This window comes from Gossypium arboreum, chromosome 7 (genome assembly GCF_025698485.1).
Source record: "Gossypium arboreum isolate Shixiya-1 chromosome 7, ASM2569848v2, whole genome shotgun sequence".
Taxonomy (NCBI): Eukaryota; Viridiplantae; Streptophyta; class Magnoliopsida; order Malvales; family Malvaceae; genus Gossypium; species Gossypium arboreum.
Window position 1 is genome coordinate 24,590 of NC_069076.1, and position 13,084 is coordinate 37,673.

Here is a 13,084-nt window from a genome sequence, read left to right on the forward strand (position 1 = left end):
AAATAAATTAATTAGGCCTGTTTTTCCACGCTTTTGTTTTGCTTAGGGCCTGTTTCGTTTTTGGGCCTATCTTTTTAGTCATGATGGTTTTATGTGTTTGAACTTTAATAATAGCCCAAAAAACCCTAAACCAACGCCGGATATACTTCGAATGGGATATACCCCAAGCGGGATATCCCTTAGAGGGATATCCTTTCACCGGGATATCTCTGGAATAGAATATCCCTACGTGGAATAAGTATGACAGGTATTCCGGTCCAGAAGCATAAAAAATCTGAACCGGACACTAAAACAACTGAACCGGGCAGTCACAATTCTGAACCGGGCGGGATACAAGGGGATATCCTTGGAATAGCTTATACCAAGCCGGGATATGACAAAGATATTCGCGACCTGGAATAAGAAGGAAAATCTAATACAAGAGGACGATTAAATAAATCTGCACCGAATTCAAGCTAAGCCCATTAACCCCCATCCCCAACAATATTCTGCTGAGTAAGAAATAAAAAGATAGATCTGACATGAACTCGCCGAAAATAAATGTAGAAAGGCAAAGACAATCAGCTTTATGATATATTATATTTATCTGAGTATTCTGTATTATATATTTAAAATAAATAGGTAAACCCGAAACAATTGTTGGCTTTGTTTGAAGCCCTCCATTCATTAGTTTAACAGATTATTAACGTGAAAGCTTCAAAACTTGGTTATTCGATGTGATTTCTCCAAAACTCCTGAAGAGGTGTTTTCCTGAACTTGAATAATCCTAAACTGGCCCATCACATGCCGACAATTGTTTCAAGCAAATTTGGAAAGATAGAGTCTGAGGATTACGGGGAGAACCTACACAATGTGAGAAAATTTTAATAATTAAAAAGGAAATCGAGCAAAAACAAATTGCAGAAGTCATGAATATTCTAGTAGCAAATCTAAATAACAAAGAATGCATTCGCTAACCAACAATTAATTGAGCTAAAAGAAGATAAAAAACGAAGGATAGTGTTTTGTAACGACTGTGACAGTAATATCGAGATGCCCTAATCATGATAGTGATAAGTGGCATAAATATGCAAACATATATGGTGAGTTTCTTAAATCCAAAAGATAGAACCAATTAATGGAGATACTTTTAGCACCTCAAAGAAGAAAATGCATCAAAATATCACCGTATTATTTACTAGAAAAAGTAGCGTTTGAAACTGAATCAGAGGGTTTGTGGGGTGGAGCTGTTTGAGAAAATTCACAAGGTTTGGCTCTTCTGTTTTCCATCCTGCTCTTAACCCATTGACGACAATCTTGCATGTCGAGCCGTGTTCTCCTACATATTCCAACAGCAGTTGTCAGCTCACTAGTTCTTATAGAGTAATAGTGCTTGCAAAAATAGAAAATTGAACATTTTCAAATAAAACCTACTCGGGATGATGGATTCCCATAATTCATTGGCATATGAATCTTGTTTAAGTTGATATTTGCAAGGCCAATGGATGTTAAGGCTCCAAGGTGAGATCATAAGCAGGAAACGAGCAATGAATGATCAATAACAAAATAATAATTAAAAAAAAAGACTATTTCCAGAAAAATGAAGGGGCCAAAAACAACACCTGAGAATTATTTCGAACACCAAAATCGTGAAGTGCAGCATCATCATCAAGGAGCTTCTCATTGTGGTGTGCTAGGCAGAAATTAGCCCAAACGTGCCTCCTACAACCACAAACAAAGTAAACATTAAAAGAAAAAAAAATTAATCTTCAAAAATAGAACTTTATAGTAAATGTAATTGCTCTGTTTTTTTTTTCTCTCTCTAATACATCAAAATGCCACCGATTTATGTGAGGGTGATTCTGGCCAAAAAAAGAAATGTGAGGGTGGTTTAAGATCAAAAACAAGATGATAAACCATGAAATGTGTCGATGACACATCTTGGATTGCTCTAACTCGATCACTTTCTTCTTGATTGCGAGCTTCAAGTCTTTCACCGTGGCTGAATTCATAACCGCAACATCTTCGAATTCCAAGGAAAACCAATCCAAATAAGTACAGACTTTAATTTCAAACACAAATTCTATGTGGCTGAAGGCCTGCCTAGCTCTGTCTGTGAGTTACTTTGTGTGTGTGTTTTATGCTATACTTCCTACTTTAGTGGAAGGACGTGCTATTACCTCAAAAAATAGAATGTTTTTATTTGTCGAAATAGTACTTCGCAGATCTATAAAGAACGGAAAACTATTAAAATAATTATATAAGCACTATTTAAATTGCTGCAAAACAATTAAATAAATTATTTCTAAAAATATTCTTATAGAAAACGTTTCGGTTATGGTAAACTATATTGAAAAAACAATCATTAAAAGTAGCATGTTTTATCTTCATATATTATTAGTTAATTGTTCATGTATCTGTCATTTTTTTTAGACACCTATTTTTTTTAATTTAGGTCTTCCTATTTAGAAATTCCTAATAATAACCAACTGATAAAATAAACAGCATAAATATGAAACTAAATCAGAAAGGAAAACGCAAACACAAAGTAGAATTAAAAATTAATATTTGAAAATAACAAGGAACAGTAACGGAAGAGAAAACTTAAGCCTTCTCTCTCTCACGAAAGTATAGCATAAAACAACCACAAAGTAACTCACAGACCATATCAATAAATTTCAAACACGTAATAAAACAGCGATTTCCAAACATGAAAGCCATAAAACAAAAAACACAAGTAGAAAAGCATAAATCTTAAATTAAGACAGAAAAAGCCGAAGACAATGCTGAAGTAAAGATCCATACACGATAATGAAAGAACGATGACGCAAAATGACAAAAATACAACAGAGGGAAACATAGAATTCAAAAATAAAAAACATAAAACGAATTTAGGTAAGTGACAAAAACCCACAGAAAATAGATGTAAAAAGACAAAGTATTTATATTTGCTGAAAACCAAAATCCCCGACAAAATAGAACCTAGTCGACCAGTTTAATATACTGTTCTACATTAAGGCTTACCTAGCTGAGGCAGCCCTCTGTTCATGGAAATCAAAGGTACATGAGAATGACATGTTAGTGATATGTTAAAATATGCATCATAAATGAGTCCTAAGCAAGGTTCCATAAAACCAAGGTAATTTTGAGACAATGAAGCATGACAGCAACAGAATGTCGTATTTCAAAGAATACATCTACCTGAACAGACTTCTGAAATCTACCTAGAATTCAAGCTCAACCTAAGCAGTTTCTAAAATCATATTTCATAACTACCTTTGAAACCAAAATTTCATAACAATGCACTCACTAATGAAACTAATAAAGATCTGTAAACCGAGACAATTAGAGACAATGAAGTATCACGGCAACAAAATGTAGATCTATGAAGACATCAACTCAACCCAGCAATTACTATATCATATTTCATCACAATGCACTTCTGCAAACAATAAACATTAAGGCTTACCTAGCTGAGGCAGCCCTCTGTTCATGGAAATCAAAGGTATATACAAGTCCCGTTAGAGCCACAGCCCTTGCAAACAATGTTAATGAGCCACTACCGGTCCTGGATTCAAGAACCAAACAAACCGGAACTACTTCCAAGTGTCACGGGCCAGAGTTCAAAGCCCGTGACCATCGAACCAAATGCATCCGATGGAGGTCTATTACTTAGATGGGGATCATTTGGCCCACGTGAGCTGGCCCGATTCAAGGAACTATTGGAGAAGCTTGCCGAATTAAAGTCTGGTTGGCCCGATCGGACTGGCCCGTTGCTTGAAGAGATTGAAGGTCCATCTACAAATATGGAAACATGATCTTAAAAGATATGATATTATAGTCTTAGAGATCTTAGATATGATATGAAATCTTATAAGATATTATTTTATAAGATTACATATCTTATCTAAGATATGTAATCTTAGAAGATATGATATTATATTCTTAGAGATTTGGTGGTAGGTAACCTTTAATCTCGTCCGTCGATGTAATTGTATCTTGACCGTCGGTTTTGGGGGAGCTCAAGTATAAATAGAGAGCCTCCCCCTCATTTGTAGTCACTCCATTCATTGTTTCATTATTCTTTGTGAATAAGAGAATAGAGAGCATTTACTCAAACACTTTGTGTGCGTCCCTTTCTGTTGTTCTTTATAAGCTTCTTTTGGCATAAGTTTGCTTCCGCTGCACGAGTCGGTGCCTTGGAGGAGTTCTTAAAGAATCCTCATTCGAGTAAAGGCTGACTTGGGCGAGTTTGGACGAGCGAATCGCCTAAGGCCGCACGGATTGCGAGACGAAAGGTCTAGCCCCGTGACACAAGTACATAATCACAAAGCTAATACCCACAATATAAAGAATCTGAGTCCTATGACTTAGAACCAAAGAAATATATAAAAAGAATATATAAACACACATTTCACTTACAGATGCAGGAAGCAAAATTTATATGGAATGTGCCAAATAAAACATTAACAGCCACGTAGACAGGAAACAACAATCAAATAAAACAACACGCATCAATGTTATTCCAAACAAAACCATGAGATTGTAGAGAGATACCTTGGGTCGATATGAATGGCCGACGACCTCAAAAGATAAACCTTCTTTTGCTACATAATTAACAATACCAAAGCAAAAGATGAATACTTTGGATTTTTTGAAAAATAAACCAGTAATACAATTCAAATATTAAACTTTGAATGAAAACTCTCCCTTTAAGATAACAAAAAGGCAAATATACTGCGTTCTTCATAAGAAAGAAAACATCACATAGTTAACATCTTCTAATGCAACACAAAAACCACTTGTAACTACTTTGTAATATAAAACAACCTTTTCGATTCAACTACATCCCTAATTCCAACCATGCCATGCATTTAGGAATTAACTGAATATTTCAATCAAAATCCATTTCCAGATCATATAAGCACCAGCACACAAACAATTCCAACAAAGTTCATTGATCAGCTCCACTCAACTATTTTAAAGAAAACATACCCAGATCCTTTCTGATGAGTACAAGCACCTAGCAGTATGAAAAGAAAACCGAATATGCATTGATCCAAGGACTGACTAATATGCACCACCTTAGCACCAGATAAAATGCGAGAATATGACCACATTCTTCTAGTTAAAATTGATGTTAATTGATCCCAAAATCTCTTCTTACTTCCTTCCTTAATGAACTACAAAAGGAGGTATTATTTCAGGTGTCTCAATCCAAAAATCCTTCAAATATTAGTCAAACAAGGAAAATTTAAGTTAGAACATTCCTTGGTCCCATAATTCAAAATGGGGAAAAAGATAACAAAAGGACCTAAAATATTAACCTCCATTTTAGGACTTAAGGATAAAGATCCTCTTGTCTGCTTACAAAAACGCTCTTAAACTTAGTTGCGCAAGTATTTTCTGTAACTAAAAGTCAGAACAACAATACAACACCTTGCAATACCCACTTTCCCTCAGTTTTATGAGCAAACAAACAAGGAAGAATGAGAAACACAATGTTACAAGTTCAAAACCACAATAATTCAGTCAATCATGATAAGAGACAACATGCACTACTCACAACTGAACATGGCATCGAGAAACAGCGAAAAACAAATAAATTGTCAGAAGAGAAACGCGAACACTATCAGCTTCTGAAGAAATCAAATAGATGAAAACCTGGAAAATGAGAATAAAAATGGATAAAGAACTAATCATTCCAAGAAAATGTCCTTAACAACCATGTAAATGCCAGATGAAATCTTCAGCTTTTGAATAAATGAAAATAGATGAAAACCAGTGGAAAAATGAGGGCAATGAACGATTGCCTGCAACTAAATACAAAAATCCTACGATGGACTGGTGATCTGTCCAATCAACTATCAACATTATGAAGGAGACCCTTAATTTAAATTGCATAAAACAGATGAAGATAGGTACAAAAGATGATCATGCTTTCATTAGTTTTTAAGGAGAATTACTACACAACCTTAGAAAATAGAAACCCAATTATCTGCTGCCTTCAAAATGTAGGGACAGACTAATAACAAAGAAAACCAGTAGAAAGTTACAACTACAAACTTAAATATTAAATATTCGAGATCCATTGTGCCAAATCGATATTAAAAAGACTGAAACTTTGAAATTATAAATGAAAGAAGCATACCAGATCAAATTAGATTTAAATTAAATATAATATCATTGACTCACTGTTCAAATACAATAAATATCTAATATTCCAGTTAGTACTGCAAGTAAGAAGACAACAAATATCATAAAAACATAAATGAAAGCATCAAGTTGTTCAATATCAAAATTTAAAAATCACTATCAAAACACTAATTACATTACATACAAAGACAAAACTTTCGGGGGTAGAATTCAACAAATCCACTTAAAATTCACTATCCAAAACCCTAATTATATCTTAAAAAAACTACTTCAATAACTCGAAACTAAATGCAGACTTTACCTTTAGCCGGCTGCGCTGAATAAAACCCTAGGGGAAAACGAAAAAAAATTGTAAAAGCAAAAAGCATAAGAAGAATAAAAGGAGAAGCGGGTTTGGTTTTATGAGCTACTTGCATGCCAAAAATGCTACTGAGTTGAGTAGTAACGGGTTTGCTCGTACTTGAAAACAAAAAAAGGAATACAATTTTAATTTTGCTCTTACTTGAAAGAGATTGACGGGTGGACCGATGGTGACTACCTGACTGGTGAACGATGATGGCGGACCGGTGGTGACTGCCTGACTCGTGAACGACAATGTTTGGGCCTCCTATACTTTCAAAATCTTCCCCAATTTTTAGCATTCTATTCCATAAAATGAATATTTTCTATTTTTCCCTCATGAATTTTTTAAACTTCCTTAAATACCATACATTTTTAAAATAGGGTAAATTTATATTTAGTCCCTCTTAATTTTTTACCCTTTAAAAAAATTATAATTTGATATGATAAATTTAGTGATAGATTTGGTTTATAGTTCATCAATTTTATCTATTTACCTTTCCAACCAATCAAATACATATTAACATTAATTTGAGTATGAAGATAAAACAATTCAGCTTGTAAAGTAGTTCACTGCCTCAGATAAAGAAAAAACATACCAACAAATGAGTATGAAGAAATAAATGGTTGCACAATTAATGATAAACAAGACAAGTTTATGGCTGATGTTTCCAGCATTAAAGACAAAAGGTTGAATGAAGTGGTGATTTAAATCACAAAACAAAAGAAGTACCATGTCCTGAGTGCATCCTCAGCCAAGGTTTATCCACAAATAACCTCCAACAACACTTCATATAGTCATTGAGATTCAAGTGAGCTCCAGGTATGCATGCCCATCCCCTGGTCCCAAGTAGAACTCGGGATAGTTCATGAAAGCTGGACAAATCTAGACCTACTAAACGCAGAAAACATTTTTCTACAAAACAATAAATCCTCATTTCCCTTAGTCAACAGCAGACAAGAGAAGGATTTACTGACTTGGTTCACTGTCCTTCAACTACACTAATGAGCATAGGCTCCTCATTTTACGCTCATACAATCAACAATTCACGGACCAGTGGGCAAGAACGCAACTGATCTGAATGGTCTTGCATCAAAAGCTATAAAGACCCTACAAATGAACATAACCTTCCCTGGTCTTAGAGACTCTGAAACTGGGAGAAGGCAACAGGAAGATCTGAACAACTCTTACAGAAATGATGCCTTTAATACTCCAATTCTCCTAAATCAACTTCCATGGTCATTGACAACTTATTCCCTATATGGTTCACATCCCCAAAACCAATTCAAGTAACACAATCAGGAAGCAAATATAAAGGAGGACAGAAAGCGAAAACCAGAACAGGAGAAAATAAGTGAGATCTCTCCCAAAGAGGTTGACCAATGTCAATTCACTTAATCCTCTATATGCTTCAGCTCAATAAACCCCATGCACGAAAAGATTAAGACTTGAAAAACCTGAGAAAGCACAATGGTAACTTGCTAATGCAAAGAAGCAAGTGGCTAGAAAATGTTGCAAGGGAATAGGCCACGTGATTTTTCATTTTCAGAATTAGTAAGTTTTTAACGTATATGCCGCAACATAATACAGAATGTTCTCAATTTGATAAAGAACATGAAAGATAATTTAACCAAAAAAACAGATGTTGCAACAGTTTCAGTAAAAAAAGATAGCAAGATATTAACCTAAATAGATTAACCTAAGATAAAGTGGTTTAAATCTAATCTTCAGTCGGTCTCGATAGTTTCCCTAGATAGTCCACAAGCTTTGGCAACTTAGAACAAACCTAATAAACTACTCCAACTTGGGCATGGACAGCAAATGTAGATATGGATAACTTTGACCCAAAATTCAAAGATACAGGTCCAAAAGTGGAACCATACCAGGGTCTTTTAGTCGTCAGTGTGGAGCTGTCTTATCCTAAGTTTCCCAAACCCTTTTATGCTTCATTTGAGGTTAGAATCTCGGGAAGGCAGGTCTTTTATGAGCGTCACCACAATTTAGTTGCATCATTGTTGGTGCCAAACCATTTTTTTCTCAATCAATCTATTCTTCCTCTCTGTTTTAAGGTACAAGCCATTCTCTTTTTCCTAATTGCCAAATTCAAAGCCTATTCTTAAATTCTGGATAAAAATAAATGTTAGAAACTGGCCGAATATGATTCCCAGCAATTTTATACAACCATAACTATTACCATTCCCAGTAAAAAAAAAAAAAAAAAAAAAAAGAGCTACCTATGGAGCTAATCTATCAGCAAGATTTAGGAAAAAATTTTAAGTAACACGAACTAGATAAGGCTGACGATGGTTTACCGAGTGCCAAGATTAGAGTGTATTGAATTTATAAAAGATGGAAATGAAAAAGAAGATTAATAAAAGCCATTGAATTTGACCAAAATCTACGAAGAAGAAAGAGATGAAAAAAATTCCAATCCACCAAAAATGTCGTTGATGAAAGCAAAAGCATATTGGACTACTTACTAGTTTGCAGGTGATGATGCCCCAAAAGAATGATGCTAGCCAATAAAATTCTTCAGTTGAAAAGGAGGGCAAATCCGCCATACTGCTGGTAGAGAAAGACAGGGTAAGATGAAATTGAATCAAAGACATGTGCAAACCTATCTGTCAGAAAACAACAGTTGCAAAGTCCTGTTCAAAACAAATAATTACCATAGGGTATATATAAGAACCTCATACTAGTAACCCAACCAAGTAAATTGAACACCGGTTTAGCAACAAGCATAAGAAATGAATGAGAAAATGGAAATTAAAAAGAAATATCCAACAATGTCCTTAAAATTTTTCCATAAAAGAGATTAAAACAGTAACAGATACTTTGAAAAGAAAAAGAAAGGCAGGCAACACGCAATGCAAATTGCTATCAGACAGAGACGGCCTTACCTTTACAAACAAATCCAAAGGTAAAATGAGAAGATACTTGGTTACTTACATAGAAAGGAAAGGTGGGGAAGGGAGGGATGTTGGCGGGGAGGTCAGAGAAGAGAGGAGAAGACTTTATTATTGATGTTGGGTGTCTCTCATAACCGAGATGGGTGTTGCTCAGTTTTAATAAATCATCTCTAGTAATAAGAATGGATGGTCTACGGTCGTCCGCGTACCTTTTTTTTTTTTTCTTTTTGTAATAAAAGGTGCTCTACATGAGCAAAGAGCCATGTAGAGAAACAGTAATAAGAGATTGGATGATGAGTTCCTCGGGAATATTGATCCATCCAATTAGAGGTTCTTTAAGTTTCACTAGCATTATGTGGAAATTTTATGTAATAAATTAAAAAAGTTATAATATTTAATATTTAAGTGTAATGATGAATAGGCATTATCAATTAAACAAAAATTTGATTGATAAATGATAATAACTCAAAATTTTAATATATATTATAAATATTAATACTAAGTGTTTAAATAGTTATTAATATTTAAAAATATTATAATATTTAATATTCACCAAGGTACACCACTACCATTATAGACACTGCTAGTCCAGAGGTTATCGTATTACCAATCAACTAAAAAAACTAGTAAAGAAAATACCAAAATCACTCGGATTCAGCAACTTATACCAGAATTTTTCATAACTATTTAAATAAACAATTATTATTTATTTAGGAGATAATAAATGAGTCCTCTGTTAAAGGAGTGAAAAATTGTAAAACATTCCTCTCACAAACAAACAAAGAAGAATCAAAGAAAAAAAAAACAACCATCCTTGGATCTTTCCATTATCAATTAGACAAACAGAAACCATAAAATGGGATAAAATATGCATCATAAATGAGTCCTACGCAAGGTTCCATAAAACCGAGATAATTTTGGGACTATGAAGCATGACAGCAACAGAATGTCAATCGAAGAATACATCTACCTGAACAGACTTCTGAAATCTACCAAGAATTTAAGCTCAACCTAAGCAGTTTCTAAAATCATATTTCATAACTATCTTTGAAACCAAAATATCAGAACAATGCACTCACTAATGAAACAAATAAAGATCTGTAAACAGCCCTCTGTCCATGGAAATCAAAGGTATACACATGTCCCGCTGGAGCCACTACCGGTCCTGGATCCAAGAACCAAACAACCCGGAACTACATCCAAGTACATAATCACAAAGCTAATATCCGCAATAACAACATAAAGCATTAACAAGGAATCTGCAGAATTCAACTTTAGTTTCACAAAAATTGCCATCACCTCATAAATTCTCTTCAACTCCATGTATGCCACAAGCTGATCCTTATGAATGAAAATACTATTTATTTAATAGCACTGGGGCTTGAAGATATCTGCTTTTGAATTCCACTGCAAGGTAATCCAAAAATATTTTAAAAGCAGCATTTAGAATCAAATAGTTTCCCTTCACAATAAGTTTAACCAGAGAATTTGGATAATTTAAACATGAAGATCAATCCAACATAGAGAATGAGAGAGAACATTTATCACAAAAGAAAGTTATTTTGATTCATCGGAGTAAGTAAAGTCTTTAATCAACTAATCATGCATGGCTCAACCATCTAGAATTATAATTAAAACATGTAACTCTCGTATCTAAAAAATGAACATCTAGTATGTAAAAACCAAATACATGTGCCTATAAGTCACTTGGATTCAGCTACAAGTAAAACTCAAATCAATTCAGTCATTGTCAAGTTAAACTCAAGCTTGATAGCCTTACTCGGATTTGGCAAAGAGAAAAAAAAATAAAAAAAATAAACTGAAATAAATTCAAGTGAAAAGCATGTATCAGAAACTGAAAAACAGGAATGTGCCCATAAAAAAGACAAAGTTAGGGGGGTCGCATAAATCATAAAAAGCAGAAACAGAGGAGAAAACTTAGGATTTCTATCTTGCGAAAGTACACAGGAAACAAACAAAAAGAACAAACAGAACAAGATCAATAGATTTGAAACACGGAATGAAACAGGGATGTCTAAACCTGAAAACAGAAAACCATAAAATAGAAATGAAAAGGCAAAAGGCAAAAACAAAGAAATGAAAACGCAAACCCAAGTAAAGATTCATACCTGAAATCAATCTCCAATAAAGCAACCAAAAAGAAACAGACAGACCCATATCGATTGATTTCAAACACAGAGTGAAACAGTGAGTTGTAAACCTGAAAACCAAAAACCCCATTTATGTTTTTTCTCTTCTTTTCTTTTTATTAACTGCTTACGAAAACTCTCTTAAACTCACTTTAATACCAAAGCACAACATAGATCCTTTCCTTTGATCCTATTAAGGAACTCAGCAAGAAAAGAAAGTACCAGCATAACATGTTTACTTTTCAAATGATCTCAAACACATTTTTCCCCAATATCATGTATTTAAAAAAGTAGATTTCTAGCTAGTTACTTGGAGTCAGGTGCGAGCCCTATATACAGATATGTATCCAATGTACGTGTGTTCAATTTTTTTAAGCTCTTCCATGCATTTGGATTATTTTTGTAGGGACATATCCCTGTATCCAAGTCTGTCTAAGCGTCAGACGTGTGTACCACAAGAAGAAATAAGAGCAGGAACAACAGAGATTACCGATATATAACTATTAGTTCTCTTTTTAAGAATTTATTCACGTGGCTTAGGAGAAATCGCATGTTCTATCAGGGGTAGCGTGGAAGAAAGAGAATAGTTTCAGAAGAGAATAGTTTCAGTTGAATATTATAATAGAAAGACCTACAGCTGTCTTACATTATAATAAGGTTGTCGACCAGCAATGCAAGGTGATGTTTCTGTTAAACCATATCCATTCTGCACTTCCAGACCAATTACCTGCACGTAAGAGCCATCATAAAAAAAGAGATAAATTGACTAGGAACCTTTTCATTTGAAAACTAAAAACATATTAGCAATTTGGCATCTAACCTCATAAAACTTTTCAATATGCGTTGGCAAACTTCCACTCCACTTTTGGCAGTCTAGAGGATGATAGAAAATAATCAATAAAACCCAGAACAGAAATACTAGAAATGCTGAACAAAGAAAAATAAAAGGAACATACCAACAAGGATCTTTGCACATAAAAGGAAAAATAATAATATGGATTCCTCTTCTTTTTCTCCATTGTAACGTTTCTTTTTTTTTTTCAATTGCAATACACTAAGTTATATGACACAGGTGTGAGTGTCAAATAAGGGCATGTAAGCAACACTGATATGTTTAATTTTCCTCTGATATGCCAATTGCCTATAGTAATCTCCCTTGAAGAATCATCAAGGTTCCTCTTTCTATCTTCCTCTGATCCTTCTCGATTTCCCCGATTTGTTTGTTTCAGAGATTTCTCAATAAATTCTTAGCTCTTTTACTTTATTTATCATTTTTTATAGAGCCGTCTGAATGGCAGAAATGATGATAAGTAATCGAACTTGGAATTTGTACATTAAAATTGAAAATGTATGGGAAGAAGAGGGTAAAGTTTCCACAACATGACAACAGAACAATTGTATTACACTGTTGCAAAAAACAGTACATGTCCTGAAATCAATGGTATTGCAGCCAGCACAAGCGTGCTACAACCTAACCTGAAGACAACTTTGAACTAGAAGTATGGACAGAAAAAATAGTTGTAGAAGTTGAGGAATTATGGACAGCTCTT

General features: G+C 34.2%; 1 protein-coding gene across 2 annotated transcripts; it reads right to left on the minus strand.

The window, feature by feature from the left end:
* Positions 1-537: 537 nt before the first annotated feature.
* Positions 538-3,030, minus strand: LOC128295307 (uncharacterized). Of its 2 annotated transcripts, XR_008285667.1 has the most exons (6): positions 3,004-3,030; positions 2,160-2,206; positions 1,897-2,002; positions 1,414-1,701; positions 1,167-1,318; positions 538-843 (listed from the first exon to the last, which is right to left on the minus strand). XR_008285667.1 is itself a non-coding variant. In XM_053030572.1 (4 exons), exons 1-4 carry the CDS (start codon positions 1,661-1,663, stop codon positions 799-801), a joined length of 339 nt encoding a protein of 112 aa, XP_052886532.1. In that variant the 5' UTR covers positions 1,664-1,678; the 3' UTR covers positions 538-798. The 2 variants fall into 2 exon arrangements, 1 of the variants encoding a protein (XP_052886532.1); XM_053030572.1 differs by lacking the exons at positions 1,897-2,002; positions 2,160-2,206; positions 3,004-3,030 and having other exon boundaries at positions 1,414-1,493; positions 1,602-1,678.
* Positions 3,031-13,084: the final 10,054 nt, after the last annotated feature.

What these genes read in the sequence shown, in the direction of transcription:
- LOC128295307 (XM_053030572.1), bottom strand. Translation starts at nt 1,663, where the DNA reads ATGAGAAGCTCCTTGATGATGATGCTGCACTTCACGATTTTGGTGTTC. An exon ending in GTGTTCGAAATAATTCTCAG is followed by an intron (nt 1,494 to 1,601) that starts GTGTTGTTTTTG and finishes CTCACCTTGGAG; the next exon opens with CCTTAACATCCATTGGCCTT. An exon ending in TTTTTCTAGTAAATAATACG is followed by an intron (nt 844 to 1,166) that starts GTGATATTTTGA and finishes CACATTGTGTAG; the next exon opens with GTTCTCCCCGTAATCCTCAG.